At 37.5% G+C, this 18481-nt stretch overlaps 2 protein-coding genes across 6 annotated transcripts in view; one reads left to right on the forward strand and one right to left on the reverse strand.

Moving 5' to 3' along the window:
* The window catches only part of LOC120421742 (BAI1-associated protein 3), a 174171-nt gene that overhangs the window by 66783 nt on the left and 88907 nt on the right, over positions 1–18481 (reverse strand). Inside the window, exons 4-6 of one of the 5 annotated variants that reach the window (XM_039585010.2) lie at positions 17000–17161; positions 10528–10765; positions 9704–9727 (exon numbers count right to left, since the gene is read on the reverse strand). In XM_039585010.2, the coding sequence (XP_039440944.1) occupies positions 9704–9727; positions 10528–10765; positions 17000–17161 (424 nt within the window). Of the gene's footprint in view, positions 1–9691; positions 9728–10527; positions 10766–16999; positions 17162–18481 lie in introns of all 5 variants that reach the window. The other 4 variants (XM_039585009.2, XM_039585012.2, XM_039585011.2 and 1 more) reach the window with 4 other exon arrangements.
* Positions 1–18481, forward strand: part of LOC120421743 (37 kDa salivary gland allergen Aed a 2-like) — a 72449-nt gene that overhangs the window by 7438 nt on the left and 46530 nt on the right. The window lies entirely within an intron of this gene.

Here is an 18481-nt window from a genome sequence, read left to right on the forward strand (position 1 = left end):
AAAATATTTTTGAAAAGCTGAGAAAATTCTCTATATTTTGCTTATTTGGACTTTGTTGATACGACCTTTAGTTGCTGAGATATTGCAATGCAAAGGTTTAAAAACAGGAAAATTGATGTTTTCTAAGTTTCACCCAAACAACCCACCATTTTCTATCGTCAATATCTCAGCAACTAATGGTCCGATTTTCAATGTTAATATATGAAACATTTGTGAAATTTTCCGATCTCTTCGAAAAAAATATTTTTGGAATTTTCAAATCAAGACTAACATTTCACAAAGGCCAAACATTCAATATTACGCCCTTTTAAAATGTTTGTCTTGATTTGAAAATTCCAAAAATATTTTTTTCGAAAAGATCGGAAAATTTCACAATTGTTTCATATATTAACATTGAAAATCGGACCATTAGTTGCTGAGATATTGACGATAGAAAATGGTGGGTTGTTTGGGTGAAACTTAGAAAACATCAATTTTCCTGTTTTTAAACCTTTGCATTGCAATATCTCAGCAACTAAAGGTCGTATCAACATAGTCCGAATAAGCAAAATATAGAGAATTTTCTCAGCTTTTCAAAAATATTTTTTTCAAAACTGGGCAAACATGTGCACTAATTTAAAAAAATGAAAAACTGCGACTATTTTCAAAAAAGTCACTTAAATATGGCTATAACTTGAAAACGGTGCACTTTATCAAAATTTTAGTAAAGTACTTTTTGATTGCAAATTTGATTTTACATCGAAAAATGAAGTTGAAAAATTTTTACGACCAAAATTTCGATTTTTTGAAAAAATCAGTATTGATTAAAAAATTCATAACTCGGTCAGTGATTTTTTGCACAACCTGGAAATTTCTGAAAAGTTGGCATTTTATGTCTTCTAAAACATATCAAAAAAATAAAAAAAATTAAAAATAGTGTTTTTTTGTAAATCAAGTTTTAGTGATAAAAAGTTAAATAAAAAAATCACCAAATTTTTTTTTACCGTGTATTATTTTTTCCAGTGTAGTCCGTATCCATACCTACAACTTTGCCGAAGACACCAAATCGATCAAAAAATTCCTTCAAAAGATACAGATTTTTGAATTTTCATACATCATTTTTGTATGGACAGCTGCCGAATTTGTATGGAAAATTATATGGACAAACTAATGATGCAAAATGGCTTCTTTGGGCATACCGAAGGCACCAAAAAAGTTTCAGCCGGATTAAAAAATACAAAAATTAAAATTGAAGAAAAAAGACCGATTTCGTAGAGAATTGCTCATGTGCTCTCCTCTACCAGGGTCGGCACATGATGCTGCCGAGGCTTCAAATATAGGTCCAAACCGCTAGACCACCAGGACCTCTATTCTGCTCCTGTTGTGGGATATTTAAAGAAGCAGGACTTTGAGCAGACACGAACCACGTGTGGTTTTTCCTTCATATATCTCTCTTGCCCTCGTTGTAAACGTGTCATATTCGCTGACGTGTCACTATACCAGACAACGTGCGGGGATGGCATGAAGGAATGTCAGCTGAAGGCATTCGGCTGAGACGAAATTGGTATCGTGTAACGAAATTAGTTTTCTTATACGATGCCATATAAACAACGTCTCTAGTGAAGCGGAACTTGTACCGATTTGAGCCGACCGAGCGACTTTAAAATTCTTAAAGAGTTCAATTCCCAAAAAAGAGGAATCTTTCCAGAAAAAAATGGACAACCCCTCGAGGAGCGACAAAGTAAAACTCTCGTCCATTTCGATAATCAGGGGACGGAATGCGAAGGGCGTACGGCAAAGAAAAAAAGAAGTTCCATTCCGGACCCATGTCCAAAGTAATCTGGAGGAATGCAGACTTACAAACGAGCGACGCGGCGGGTGCCATCTGGGGAAAAATATATCTCTCGCATTTCTTCAGGCAGAGGAGAGCGATGTCAAGGACGGCGACCAAGTTTGGAATCAATGCCCTCCCCAGAAGGGAAGATGATGGACTTTGGGTCCCCCGCGGAGTCTCGTCCCGGGAATAAGAGATATTGTTAGGGTGATAATTATGATCCGGGGACTACCAAATGGTTTACAGAGTTGGGATTTCTTGAAATCACTTGGAATGAAAGATTTTGGCTATATTTCTTCAATTTTCAATTTAGCGTAGATAAAATTTGATTCCTCAAACATTACTTATCGAGTTGATAACAACTCTTTTGGATGGGTTTTAATGTTTGGTCTTGAATAAACATAAACTAGAGCACGCAATGTAAACAATAACAAACACATTTACATGACTGTCATTGTTCCGATGTTTGATTGAATTTGGTTGAAAGGAGTTCCTAACGTCATGATTCGAAATCCGGACACTTAATAGCAAATATAGCTGGCAAAAAATCATGTAATAAGTTGGAAATGTAGAAATATCATCAACATGTAGTATAAACAGTCTGTTTTAAGCACTAGCGTGCACAGGGTAGGGCAACATGGGGCAACTGCCCCACCATCCTCAGAAATTTGTTCTACATTTGGTCAGGGGGTGTCCACAAATGACGTATTTTTCAAAACGTCCATATTATTGCCCCACCTTCCTCAAAGAGCTGGGCACGCTAGTGGTTTTAAGAGAATTCATGGAAAATATACTTGACGATTTTGACGAAGATTTTAATTCGTTTGTGATGTAATTTAATTGACGCAGTATGTAAGATGTGTAGTGTTCGTTTGGAAAAGCTCTGTGTAAACCTGACAAGTGACGAATGACCTCTCTAGGTTAAAGTCACGTTAATAAAATAAACAACAACATGGAAAATATGTCTTTTCTAGCAATTTTTCATCAGAATTTTGAAATATAAATGACTTGTTGTGCTTCAAATCCCGGACACTGATAAAAGCTGATTCAAAATCCGGACACTTTTGCTTCGAATTCCGGACACTCGATTTTGCTTATGGATCGCACAAATTTGGACTGAAAAGTTATTGAATGGCATTCTTTAGGGCTCAAATAAGCTATTAACATCAAAACAATCGATATTTTATATATAAATTTGCTAGAATTTAAGGAAATCAAAACCATAAATTTCTGCTTTGCGTTCCTGGTGCTTCGGACGCCTATGAAATATTTCAGTGAAATGTTTCGCATTTTTGATAGTCTTATAATTTTAATTTATTAAATTGTTTTGACATTAGCTACAGCGTTCAAATAAAATTTAAATGAAAGTTGACGTTAGAATTCATCAAATAACACAGTTTGGACATTCACAATGCGAACATATATCCAAATAATTGATAAAATAATATGAGGTGTCCGGGGTTCGAAGCGTCCGGGAATTCGAATCATCACGATACAAACCTTAGGATAATCGAACTTCGGATAATCGAAACATCGGATAATCGAGTCTGGCCTGTATGTAAATTAGAATTTTATTTTTCCTGCATTTAAAATCGCATGAAATGAAAACTTTATAGAAGAAAAAGATCACCCAAGGCATAACTCCAGACCGTCACCCGAGAGCAACTCCGTTAATAGGCTACCCAGAACTATCAAATTATGTCACGTAGACGGAGTGAATCATGCGCCTTCGAAACGTTCCAACTTCATCCGGCAAGGAAAGCAAGGTGGTTGTGGGGTCGTTGGGATTGGTGAAATGGTCTGAAATTTTCGCTGTCATCATTAGGAGACACACAATCCGTTTTCCACACCTCTCCACCCTTTTAGACATTTGTTAGGATTAAATGGGACGGCTGGCCGGGCAGTTTTAGTCGATTCCAGCAGATGTCACCGTTAATTGGAAATAATCATCACCATCAATTCGTAGTCCAGGGGACATTTATTGATGTACCTGGTCATGAATTCCATTCGCGCCCAACGGCCATAATTGGTGATGTCAGACACGAGCCCACTATTAAAGCTCAATTGCGGACAGTTTTGATTAATAGCAACATTTCCATTAAGGTTGAGCTTCAACGTGAGACCGTTAAATCTTGCGTGCTTCCGCCCCCGAAAATAAATCATTATAAATCTGGGAAGAAAATTCAGCCCCGCACAAACTCGAGCTGGAAAACAAGACCTTTCACAAGTCCTGTGCTAATCCTGTTACAAGCCGTTCTGCTTCGGTGCCCGAAAGCTTCTTAAGTTGGTCTTCACTTGGTGCCAAGAAAGGAAAAGCAGGAAAAAAGCTTCCGAAACTGATGCCGGAACGGCCCGTCGGAACTCCACGCATGAACACCGGGTGAGATCGACCGCAACCTGGACTGAAGCCAATACCACGAGATGATTCCTCAAAGTTTTCGGAAAAAGTGCGGCGTGGTGACGAAGGGCGTCACACACAAAATCAAATTTCGTACGGCCTATAACTGGGTAAGTGGATTTATCGTCTTTATCACCAACAGCCAGCTCCAGACGGTGGGGTCTTATTGAAACATTGCCCAGCCGTTGCCGAACGATGACGATGACGTTTACCTTGTTGGAACTTCCAACTTGGGAGGGCAGGGGTTCTAAGAAATCAACAGAGATAAAACCTCGGATTTCGGAATTTTATAATTTCAGAACCCCTGAAGTCCCATTTCAAGCGCTTCCAACTTGGACCCGTTTCGGACACTCGCTGCGCTCGGTTATCATCGCAGAAAAGTTGTCCGTGCGAGCGCGCGTCAAATTCCGACGAAATCGACGACAGTCGGAGATCAACGTCCAACTTCTGTGTGCTCCAAGCGGTAACCGGGAAACAAGTGTCGAGCTGTGGTCGATTCCAGGACAACCGCGGGGAGGGGGCATGACAGGATGTTTCCACCCGAGTGGATGTTTTTCGGTGATGTCTATTGTTTCACCTTGTCATCGGTTCGGTTGGCCGTACTCAGAAAACACGACCAATTTTGATTCGCTTCGAAGAAGCGGGTCTCAGTGCTGCCAAAATTGCTGAAGCAAATGTGATGTCTTCGTAAGATTTGGCAACACTGCCTCCCAAAAGGAAGGCTTTTTGACGCAACCAACTTTCTGTGTGGATCTGTGTACGGCTGCTGCTCGCCAGATGAGAAAATAATTTCCAATTTGCGTCATTCGACTGACACGGCACAGTCGGGTTGCTTCTAAACCAGCCTTCAACTCTATTAGTGTGAGACAGAGGAAACAAGATTGTGCTCTAGCTGTGGGCGCTAGGAGCTCAAAACATGATGACGACTTCAGGTGAATTATGGAACGAAATGCTAGCCTTTCGTTGAACACTTGTTTGCGATTTTGGAAATTGGTGAGCTCTGTTGCAGATGAGATTGAATGTATAGTCCAGACTCGATTATTCGGAGGCATTGGATAAATTTCGCTTCGTCTAATGAACCACAAATTTTTTATTTTTGTTGTCTAGTTTTATCTTATTTTTCAAAAGTTATTTAGAATTTTGAAATTTAAACATTTGTTCATGATTCGATTATTGAAAGTCCTATACAAACTGCGGTTACATAATTGAAACTTTGGATAATCGAGTCTGGACTGTACATGAATTTGGGGCTTCAGACATAATTCTTATGGAAATCAATTAAAACCTGAGTAAATTATATCAATTTTAATAAAGAGAACAGATAATTTTACAACAATTTTACATTCTAACATTGCAATTCAAAAATTTAGTTTCTGGTTGACATTGAGAAAAACTCGTTTTCAACAAAAAAAAAATATCAAGAGGCCTTTTCTCATCAACCTGCTCCCGACCATCGAAGAAATTGAAATCACAAGCCATGGTATTAACATTTAAATGAAAAAAGTGTTTTAACATGCATTTGTCCTGTGCCATTTTGCCCTGTTGTCTTGCAATCATTAGTTTTCAAAATATCTAAGTATATACAAACGATTTTTTTTCTAAGAAATAAAAATCTTTAAGGTTTCGTAAACATGTTAAAATTCATGTTTTTTGAAAACAAAATTTTTGCTCCCTGATTTTTCAGACCGATTTAGAAGGGGGGGGGGGGCGATATAAACTTTGAAAATACTTGCAAAGGCCTAACAAACATATTGCAGTTTGCTTTTCCTCCATTAAATATTTTTAAATTGCAAGAAACTTTGAACACCAGTTGAAATTTGTATTCTTAAAAAGTCTTCCGCTTGAAATCGGTTGATTTTATGAGTTAGTAAGTACGTAGGGGAGAGTGGGGAGACTTGTTACTTATCCTGTATTTTTTTAGAATGTTTTTATTTTTAAAAAATTTATTTTGTTCTTGACCAACTTAAACAAAGAAATTGTTTGAAAAATTTTCGGATTGAGTTACATATACTTTCCAGAAAATGTTTCAAAAAAACTCCAAAAGATCTTTTTTTGTTTTACTTTTTATAGAATGTATCAAAAATTTATTCAAAACATTGTATTATATGTACATTTGAAGAACATATCAACTACCCTTATTAAGTTGCTTTGAATTTTCGTTCTACTTTTTTTTACAATCAACTGTTCAAACAACTGCCTTTAGGAGATTTGTTGGGGAGGCTTGGTTTCAGATTTTTTACAGCCAATTAAACTAGCTTGAAGTTCCGAAAAATTTATGTCCACGGCAAAGTTGTAGGTTATAATTTGGGCTTTTTAGACAAAAAAATAAATACACGGAAAAATCATAATTTATTCATAGATCAGTTTTTATAAATGTTGTATGACTTGAGTTAACCATTTATGATTTTTGGTTAATTATTATTTAAATAGTAAAAAAAATTACATTACTTCTAAAAAAAAAAAATTACACTAAAAAATATTTTCACGAAATTTAGTATAAAAATGCTTTGTGCAGCAAACAAAAATACATTTTCTCAGCTTTTTAAATACTTTTTTTGCATTGGTTTTTAAAAAGCATCGTGAAATTTTTTTTTGCTTTCAAAATTGGATAAGCATTTTTTTGAAATTTTGTTTGACAATGTATTCGTTTTTTTTCCAAAAATCTATTTTTTAACATTCATAACTCCGGTAACAGATTTTGCATCATCCTAATTTCTAGCGCATAAGATGAGTTTGTTAGTCTCTTAAAACACATCTTAAAAAAAATTAAAATGTTTACTAGGAAAATTTAATTTTAGTTGCTTAACAATGAAAGGAAAATAGTAGTTTATGCAACAAGTTGCAAAAAGAGGATTTTTTCAGCACGAGTCGTACATTTATCCAACGAGGTTCACCGAGTTGGATAAATACGAAGAGTGCTGAAAAAATCAAGTTTTGCAACGAGTTCCATACAACATTTTTTGCAATTCTTAAAAACACACACTGAGTGAAATTTTAAGTCAAATTTTCATGTATTTTGTCAATAATTCGTTTAAATAAAAAAAATGTTGAAAAGTGTTACTTTTCGAAACAAGTGCTGAAAAGTTCAACTTTTCAGCACCCATTTGAGTGCTGAAAAGTAGAACTTTTCAGCATTTATTTGGAAAAGTGTTGCTATTCGATTCTATTATTTTTGGTACAGAAAAGTAGGCTGTTTCGTCGTTCAAGAATGACAGGAAAAGTGAGTAGTTTTACGACGGAATTGCAAAAATGTTTTTTTTTATCCTAAATTCAACCACAAAAAATGACTTTTGTGGTCTTCTAATATATCTAAAAATAAAAAAAACTTTGAATTTAACTTTGAAAGTTGATTAATCATTTTCCGTTCATCTATTTTTCCTGCAAAACAGTGATCATAACCTGTAACTTTGTCCAAGACATCAAATCGATCAAAGTATCCCTTCTCAAGATACAGATTTTCGAATATTCAACCTGCCCATTTTGTATGACCAGCTCGCAAAACTATTGGACCGTTGCGTAGAAAAAAAATGAGGCAAAATGACTACTTTTGAGTAAGGGATCACATGGACAAGTTTTCGACCAAATATATAAAAAAAACTAACTTAATCCACCTATGTGGTTGGAGCCTTCCTCACAACAATGGCTGTACACAAGTTTCATCTATTTTTTAGATCCGGCTTCCAAAAAGTACATCGATATCACTTAAGTGGCCATATCTCGAGACAGGGTTGCCAGATCTTCAATGTTTTAGACTCGTTGGAAAGGTCTTTTGATAATCTAACCAACGATGAGTCGGATGATGGACCCGGACATAGTTTACATACATTTAAGTGAGATCCGGCTTTAAAAAAGTATATCAATATCACTTAAGTGGCCATATCTCGAGACAGGGTGGCCAGATCTTCAATGTTTTAGACTCATTGGAAAGGTATTTTGATAACCTAACCAACAATGGGTCGGATGATGGACCCGGACATAGTTTACATACATTTAAGTGAGATCCGGCTTCAAAAAAGTACATAAATGTCACTTAAGTGGTCATAACTCGAGAAAGGGTTGCCAGATCTTCAATGTTGTGGACTCGTTGGAAAGGACTTTCAATTACCTAACCAACGATGGGTTGGATGTTGGATCCAGACATCGTGTACATACATTTAAGTGAGATCCGGCTTCAAAAAAGTACATAAATATCACTTAAGTGGTCATAACTCGAGACAGGGTTGCCAGATCTTCAATGTTTTAGACTCGTTGGATAGGTCTTTCAATTACCTAACCAACGATGGGTTGGAAGATGGATCCGGACATCGTTTACATACATTTAAGTGAGATCCGGCTTCAAAAAAGTACATAAATATCACTTAAGTGGTCATAACTAGAGACAGGGTTGCCAGATCTTCAATGTTGTGGACTCGTTGGATAGGTCTTTCAATTAACTAACCAACGATGGGTCGGATGATGGATCCGGACATCGTTTACATGCATTAAAATGAGATCCGGATATATGTGAAAACACATTTTTATACATAACTTTTGAACTAGTTATCGAAACTTCAAACAATTCAATAGCGATGTATGGGACCCTAAACCAAGTCGATTGCAACTGGTTTGATCAAAATCGGTTCATCCAGTGCTGAGAAAACTCAGTGAGAATTTTAGTCACATACATACATACACACACATACACACACACATACACACACACATACACACACACATACACACACACATACACACACACAGACATTTGTTCAGTTTTCGATTCTGAGTCGATATGTATACATGAAGGTGGGTCTTTGAGCTTTTAATAAAAAATTCATTTTTAGAGCAGGATTATAGCCTTACCTCAGTGAGGAAGGCAAAACCTCGAAAAAAATGGTAAAATTCTAGAGAATTTGTTCAATGGAGCTGCATGGTAGTTTAAGCCAGCGGACCACCAGTTGCAGTGGAAACTGTACGCGAGCATCAAATTCAATTGAACTCTTCCAGGAAATTTTCCAACGACCATAATCCACTATCAATGATTGCCAGTGTAGCCGTAACACCGGTCCATCACAAAAGAGGCTCAAGTTTGAGCAGAAAAAACGGAAGCAAGACAAAATTCCATTAAACTGATCCCTGTTCACCGGTGTTAACCCGGCATAGAACGGCCGTCGGTTCCGATATGCCGACCCACCCGTTTACCGGAACTGAATTATACGTCAACTGTCTTCCGATGGTTGATGGTACACCTTGAAGGTAGTCGATTCTGACCGGTCGGAAGGAACGAACGGCACACACTACGGGAATAATTGGATGAACATCTAGTTGCAAAGAGAGGAAGGGGATTGGCAGCTTGGTAACATTGTGAAAGGGCGTATCTGCTAGTTTTTCGTCAATGTAAAAGCTACGCCCTTTCGCAAAGCTTCCCAGCACTTAGTTATCGGTCTGCGTCAGTAGTTCTGATCGGATCTTGAACGGTTTGTGTTTTCTTTCTTCTCCACCTTTATATTTACTTTCTTCCACTTTTTTTCGCTGTACTATTCCCCGCGCAGTGGGACATCGATGCAGCGTTGCGGGTCCGAGAGTTCGCAAACAAGGGTGTTTGAGGGTGAGTTGCGATAGGGTGGTGCACACAACACATCAATACACGCACGAACACACGGATACACATAGGGGGGTGAGGTTAAAGAGACAGTTCCACCAGCGGAAATAGACCGTGAGATAGCGCGTGTGTGACAGCGAGAGAGAGAAAGAGAGAAAGAGAAAAGAGAAGAAAGACAAAAGGAGAGACGATAGCTTTTTTGCACGACACAAGAGGGGGTTGGGGGTGGTGCTGTTTGTTGGGGGAAGGGGACACTTCCGGTTGAAATTTCAGGTAAAAAATGGGAGAAGACAGTGAGCAAAAGATAAACTCTTCAATGCAGTTTCCTCTTTCTCTACATTGTGTAGTCGATAGTGAAAATGAGAGTTTCTCTTTTGCTTACTGTGTAGAGTATAGAAACTTCGAGTATTTTTGTTTTTGTTTTTAAGGGAAAATTAAAACGTGATTTTTGAAGTATTCGTTCTATTTCGGGATATTGAACTTCTCTAGTACAAGAGTGAAATCAATTAAAAATTAGAGAATTGTTTTTAATGTGGAAATCGGAGCCCAAGTTATCACACTTTTGACCGGAAGTGTAAAGATAGTAGAGATAGTAGAGACAGTTCAGAGGGTGCAGAGGGTGGTTGATAGGTTTACAACGGTCGTATCCTCCCTCGTTCCAAAATGGACATTTCTATTTAACCCTCGCGTGGAAGGGAAGTGCACGGACATAAAAAGAGCACCAGAACTAGTTACCTGTCCGCCCGGTGCCGGCGCTCCGACCGTGTTGGCAATCGCGTACAGCACGTCCAGATAGAGATGCTCCTTCTGCTCGGACCGCTCGATGTCGTCCTCCAGCAGCCGGTCCGTTTCGCTTTCCGGCAGGACTTCGGCCCGCGTTTCCACGGCTCGGACCGCCGACATGCGCCGGTTTTCGTTCTTCCAGGACAGGGCAGTGAAGCTCTCGAAGTACGAGCCGTCGTTCTCCTGGACGCTGTTGAGTTGAGGGTGGCGAAAAAAAGTGCAGGAGAAAAAAAAGTTGTTACGGATAATTTTGCAAATGTACTGGGCTTATAGGCTACACGGCGAGGACACATTAATTCCATTGGCTGAAAATGGTCCAGTTTTTTGCGTTGGACCAGAACCAGGTTTTAGTTTGACTCACATATCAATAAAGAACACTTATGGTAATAACAACTATTCCCGCTCATGAAATCATTCGCTCTAATTTCTAATCCTATTGAGCAAATATTGAAGATCATAAAAATAACGACAAAAACAATTCCATTGTCATCAAGGCAAAATAAAACCAGTCAACAGCGTTATTATTGACATATTCATCGTCAAACGCATAGACAAATAAAGCAATATACTTCCTTTTATCATCCTGTCATAAACTGACACCCATAAAACATCCCCCCCAACTGCACTAAAAATCTTCATCAAAATCGAGATGCAAAGCGCTAGTGACAGTTGCCAAAATTGAATAAAAAAATCTCCTCTCCAACAATAGACCGATATGGCAATGAAAATTTATTTCGAAAGCCACTTTAATCTTTTTCATCACGCGAGACAAAAGTTCTTTTTTTTCCACCAGCAAACAAAAAATGCGGAATTGCACGCAGCAGCAAAAAAAGGTGGGAATTTTTCGCGGAAAACCTCGAGAATTTGTGTGGTTGCGGGAGGGGGAAAAAACTGGGGATTGTTTGAAACCTGGCCAACGGCGCAATGAAAAACTCCGTGTTGCGTGGCTTCAAAGGGGATGCCAGGGCGTTGTGAAGGAAAATGGTATTTTTGGAACGCATACGAAAAAAATCTGAAACAATAAAAACGTCATTAAATAATATTCATTTGAACATTTGAACTCGATTAAGCATACTTTTTTGTTCATTCAGTAATTTCTAAATAAACTTCATTTTTTTTTGCAAGTTTCATGATTTTCGGTTCCATGATCCAAAATCGATCACTTGGTTCCCAATAAATCGCTGGAATCGTCAGCACGCAAACAATCGTGAGCTACCACGATTCGCATGCAGACAGCACAAATCCTTTATGATTTGCTTGGCATACTCCAAAAGATTCAGACAATATTTTTCAAAATAGGGGAAATATGCCCATTTTAAACCTAATAAGCGGTCTTGTTTGAATGATGCTGGATAATCTGGATTGTTCCTTGAAATTCACTAAAACCAAGTACACCAACGAGTAGAGCAACTTTTTGTGAACATTTCTGTATATTTTCATTTTTATTAAAGGTTATGATATTCCTTTTATAAGCATTTAAACAAAATATTTCAAAAATGCATTCTAATCAGTCGAGTGCATTGGGCACATTTTTCTATTTTCAGCTTAGGGGAACTATACCCTTTCTCAGCCTATTTCTATTATCGGCCTATCAGCACTTTGATCATGAATTACAGCTTTCATAAAGTGTTTTTGACTGTTCCAAAGTAATAAACAGCTCAAATAAATGTGAGCATGCAACTCTCTATTGTTGATACATCAGAAAATGTTGATTTAATAGCGGAAAACGGCAAAAGTGATTAGAATTGGTCGAACGGCTTAGGGTGATTAAAATGGGTATATTTCCCCTAGTTTTTTTTCCAGCGCTCTTTTGGGTCTGCTTAGTGTTGCCAAAATTGATGAAATTTTAAGCGAACACTCACGAAAAGTAGCATTTATAGCGAAAGTTTCCTGGCAGCACTTGCTCACTCCAACAGGCGCTGCACCAGCATGTTGGTGGTGTTGGTGGCCATTCTTTGTTCTTTATTTGCCTTCGCTCCTCGCTCGGTTTTATTCAGCCTTCGATTAGAATCGGTATTCAAAATTGAAACGTCAAAAGACTTAATGCGTTTGTTTTTTTGATGGCGCTTGCTAATTATTTACATTTTTCGGGATTATTTTTCAAGTGAGTGACTAGGTAATGGTCAAAAGAACATGTTGCCGGTAGTTGGAAGCAATTTTATATCTTAAGCGCTTTGAAATCGTTAGCGCAAGTGAAAGATATTGATGGCGACTTTCGTTAAGCAGTTAACCTCTGATCTTGCGTGTGGATGTGTGTGCCACCAAAATGATGAGAAATGGTCTCGCAAAATAGAAATTATGATCAAAAGTGCATTAAATTTGATCTTTTTGGCCAGTACGTGGCATAAATTTGCGTGCTTACTCGAGGCGATGCTGTTGCTGGTAAGTTTATAGCCTGAAAAGTATTTTTGGAGCATTAATCGAGCATCAAACTCTCCATATGACGAAGATAGGTGTTTGATTAGAAAGGGTATATTTCCCCTATTGATTTTTAAAAATCGAATCATTGATTCAAATACGGCCGATCGCAAGCGATTTTGAATCACTTTGGAGCGACACAGCGCGATCGGCCTGTCAGAGCTAGGACGTCCAATTTTCCCGGGTTTTGAATTTCCCGGGAAAAGGATTTTTTTTAAATCCCGGGAATTCCAGGGATCCCGGGAAATTTTGAAAGCTGTCATAAAATTTATGTTTTCATAATATTTGATATGTTTTCAAGCTTAAAATCATAGAACAGGTATTTTGTGGAACTGTACACTAAAGTTTTAACAATTTTCTCTAATAAGCCAAATTAATGCTGGTATATGCTGAATACAAATTCAATGCTTTAAAATACTATGTATTCAACTGTTCATCTATTTCTTCAACCAAATCTGAAGCTTCAGACCAACATTAGTTTTTTTTTCAATTTCGGGAATTCCCGGGATTCCGGGATTCGGGAATTCCCGGTTTTAGAAAAATCCCGGGATTTCTGTCCCGGGAATTCCCGAGATGGACGCACTAGTCAGAGCCAATCACATACTTGTTGATCATAGTGGGCGAAAGAGAGAAAGATAGTAGAAGAGGGAAAGAAAGATAGCAGAAGATAGAGTATTTAGTAGTGATTACTTTTATGTTGATATTCTCAATAACCAACATTAGCCAATCTCACACTCTCTTATTTTATTTTATTTGGCTCGAACTTTGCAGGGGTCTTCTTTTTAGTGTCATTGTTACGTAAATATTCGAAAATCTGTATCTTTTTAAGGGTGCACAGCAACGAAGGAAGTTGTTGTCTTCTTATACCAAAATAGTCAAACTTACGGACCCAATCCTGCAATATTGGGAATGTAAAATTAATCAAACTTTGTTGTAAATTACTTTGTGGACCGTACTTTAGGGGATGAATAAAAAAATATTTCGATAGTACCCGTAGTTTTGAAGATACTAAAATGTCTGTTACAAAAATCTGGGTGCAAAAGCTCTGGTTGATGTGCACCGTTAAGGAATATTTTGATTGATTTGGTGGTGCCTTAGGCAAAGTTGTAGGTATTTATGAAAAATATTTAAAAAACAGTTTTATTAATAAAACAATGCCTTACTTTCTAATTACCTACAATTTTTTTCTCAAAATTTCTAGCTTTAATTTTGGATTTTTTTCATGTTATGATGGACAAACATCAGCAACAATAACTTTGCCGTCAAGCTATGACTTTTTGAAAAAATGAGGTTTTTTTAAATATATTTTAATGAAAATTTAAATTTTTAATTTTAAAGTTTTTCATGTCAATTTTCATGGATTGAGCAATTTTCTAAAATTTTGCTGCTTAAATGTTTCAGTTTTTCGTTTTTTAAAATAATGCTCATAAGTGTTCACCTCCAAAATATTTTTTTTCGAATAGATCAAAAAATTACCTTAAATATAGTTTTAGAAATATTGTAGATTGGACCTTTAATTGCTGTGATACAGCGGATAAAGCGGATAAAAAAAAACAGAAAAATTATATTTTTTGTAAGTCTTTCTCAAACAGCTCTCCTTTTTAAGATTGCCAATGGAAAGGGAAACTCATTTTAAAACCCCAAAAAACTGTTTTTTTTTTGTAGAAATTTAAAAAAAACACTGTGAATAAAAAAGTTAAACAAAATCGGCCCGTAGTTTGCTTTGGCACAAAAAATGGTTTTTAGATTTGTTTTTGCAAAACAATAATAAAAAAGCTGATTTTTGATGATGAGTTCAAATAGTAATGGTTCAGTGAACTATTTTTCATTAAGGGCAGATTAAATTAATTTTCTTCATGTTATTTCAATAGTTATTGAACACATCTTTAGTTTTTTAAGTATTATCAGTAACGAAAATATAAAATTTTGAATAATATGTTTAGAATATTAAAACTGAAAACACAAGATAGTCTTTTTTTTTGTCAAAATGATGCTCAGTACAAAAAGGAAACTGCAACAAAATATTTTTCACAGCTTGCGTCCAACCCACGAGGACCCGAAATTAATTTTTCTTCCACTGCTTCCAGGAAATCAAATTGCAAATTTTATTCAAACATTCCCCTTTTTGCATTTTTCAACTCAAAGGGATGGGATGATGGAGCTGGTCCAGACATATTTTTTGCTATCATTTTCTTTTATTCTCGATGACCTGGCGGGCAAGGTGACGAATGAAAAACATCAACTTTGGCGCAGTTCATTTTGCTTCAAAAATACGAAAAAGTTACCTTCAACTTTTTGTGTCCGCGAAGTAACGTCCAAAAGTTGAGTTTATATTTTTAACAGGAAAAAATGTTATTAAAGTTTCAATTCAAAAAACAAGAGGCATTCGAGAGTCCCTTCGAAAAGGTGGTCGAAACAAAAACCCAAAAAAATGACGAGAGGGAGAAAGTTTTTAATGAAAAATCGCCGTTTTGTTGCTGGCGACCACAAACATTGAGCGGATTCTCTGGCCGGAGCAAAAATGAAAAGTTCTTTTCGAGGGGTAGAAAACTGTGTCGAATTGTTTAGTCATTGCAGACGCGCCCCGCGATGAAGACGGTGGGTTTGGTGAAAATGAAAAATTAAATACCCAGGTGGCTGTTTGGGGGATGGAGGCTGGGCAAATGTTTATTCGTGGGGAAAGCAGCTGGTCTCGTTAAAAATCAATTAATTTGTATTTAGCGTTGTGGTGTTTCCAAAAGTTTTGAAATCTTTGTCACGATGTCCGAAGAGATTTTTCTATAAAGCTTTCAAAGCGGTTGATGACAAGTTGAATTCTCAACATTACACTACCGCCGTATTGGTCGCCATGTTGAATTTTACATTCTTAGGCCATTTTGGAGAATATAAGGGTGATATTTGAGCTCTTCAATGTAACGAAATATCTCGTCGAAATTCGATTATCCAAAGTAATTCTATTATTTTGTGAGGAATTTGGATGATTGAGTTTGGACGACTTAAATTTGCTTGTTTTTCGTCGACAATAAACATCTAGTTAAGCCACTGAAATTATTTATTAACATCAAACGACTGCTGAAATTTAAAATATTTTTTTTAATGTTAAATGTCTACAATAAAAACACAAAACATATTTTTTCGCAGTAATCAACGAAATCAACATCACTGTTTTTCAACATTTTTGGAACAAATTAGAAATATTAACGAACAACGACGAAAAATGGACCTTCACAAAACTAAAAATTGTGTGCGCGAAAATAAATCCGTTGTGAAACATGTTAAAAGTGATAGTGTGTGTGAATGTGTACTTTGAGTTACGACAAATTTTTGTGCTCTCGTGGTATGGTCAAGAATGGAAAATACAACTCGACATTTTTGAAGTTGATGTCAGTAAACGCTTCAGTTTCGTCAAGTTATGATAGATCTGGGATACCTGAAGATGCTCCAATCAACAGAATAAATTTTTGAGGATTTTTTTTGCGAAAGAATAAAGTTGAAAATGTTTGATACAATTTCGCTCTAAATTAACTGAATTTCAATTCTGTTGACTGGAGCGTGTTCACGGAGCCCAAATCTATCATGCCTTGAAAAAAGTGAAGCGTTTACAGACATCAACATCGAAAATGTCAAATTGTCACAGTAAAGTGGTGAGTTTGGTTGTGGGGTTTCCCTTTTGCCGACGACACTGACACAGCGAAACATCCAGCTGAAGAGTAACAGTTAGTACAAAGAGGAAGAGAGAAAGAGTTTCAACGAGAGAATAATACAGAGAGAGTAGATTGAGCCTGATGTTGAGCGTAGCTGGCCAATTGTTGAACGTGTGTTATTGTTCTGTGAGCAAATGAGCGTTCAACGGTTGGCAAGTTACCAGTAGCAGATGAAGGAAGAGGAAGGAGATGAAGATCAGAACAGGTAGTACATGAAGTAACAGACGAAGACACACTGCCACCGAACCGACGAAGTGAACAACGATTTGCGTGAGTATTAGTGAAGGGCGGGACCACATTACCTATTGTTATTGGCACTAACGACACTGTTAAAGGGCGGGTTCATTTTGTCGAAGCGATAGACAATCTCGGTGGCCGGACCGGGGCCCGGTTCCTCGTCCTCGGCGGGGGCGGACTCACCCTGGACCTTAATCAACGGGGCCGGCCTCAGTCGGTGCCGGTGACTAGCGGACGGAGGTCCCGGTGGGTGGGAGAGAGAGGGTGTGATGGTAGTGGTGTTGTTTTGTGAGGTTTTTTTTTGGTATTGTTTCAAGTTACAACAGGTGTATAAGTAAGGTGATGTAGTGTAGAGCAGTGAGAGTGAAAGAAGAAAGAGATAAATGTTGATTAGTGGAGAGTTGTTTGGTTCGAGTTTCATCCTTAAAAAAAATAATCTAGAAAATGTTCTATTTTTCACCACCTGGAGCGTTTGGTACGGTATGTCCACGCCTCCTTCCTTTCATGTACATTTGGTGAAATGTGATCGGTTCACAGAATTCTCTCTGCGCCTAATGCATCGCAGTGAGCCTGGCCACTCAGATGAGTATTATACTTTTCGGGGGTTCACAAAAAATTCTGCAATAAGTGATAATGACAAGAATACTTGGGGCTTCATCTAACCACAAGTTTATCCAGGATGTTTTGTTTTTCAAAAGGTTGAAACGATTTTAAATATGTTGGGAATAAAAGTAGATTTATTATGTGCTGAGTGACAACGTTCACTTTTTGTTTGACGTTGTTCTTTTACCGATTCGCAATACCCATATACAACACCACTTCCGTCATCTCAGCATTGTTTAACAAAGGCAAGCTCACGAGCAGACATTTTCGCGCGCGTGCCGGAAATGGTTATCTTGCTGCTGCTGTTGCCACTGACTGTCCTTCTCGGAGAGAAGAAGCGTGTTGTTGTGGCTTCTACATCTACACACACATCTACAACATTGTTGGACAGACAAAACCGCCGTCGCGGCGAAACTGTTGCCGAGTACTTTCGTCAGTGTTGTGAAAAGTTTGATTTTGTGATTTTAAAAAAAAAATGTTTTTCTTTAGAAATTTTGATAGACTAGAACAATTGAGTTTAGCTTACAATTTGACAAATTGAAATTTTCGGAAATTTCCATCACCGACACAACCCTATTATCCACAGTTTAGTCCCTCCGACATCCGGTGAAATGCAACAGGCTGCTGCACCCACTATACAAAAATGGAAACACACACCTGAAACCGTTATACCTACAGCCAGCCCATATAAGAACGCATGTTATGGCCATGTTTTGTGTCATGCGGTTTTGTGAAGCAACATGCTACCGTCACCATCGGTCTCAACGCCCAAAAGGGGCAAGAGAGAGGGGGTAGGTCCCACTAGTGGGATTTCCGGTTTTGTTCGCCAAAATAATTCATGACATGACTTTAAACAAGCCCTGCCTGGTATAGCTACAACACTACAGTACAGACAGAGAGTGGGAAGGAGGAGTGGACGACAGTTTCATTAAAATTTAAAAAGT

The sequence above is a fragment of the Culex pipiens genome, chromosome 3 (assembly GCF_016801865.2).
Source record: "Culex pipiens pallens isolate TS chromosome 3, TS_CPP_V2, whole genome shotgun sequence".
NCBI classification, from domain to species: Eukaryota; Metazoa; Arthropoda; class Insecta; order Diptera; family Culicidae; genus Culex; species Culex pipiens.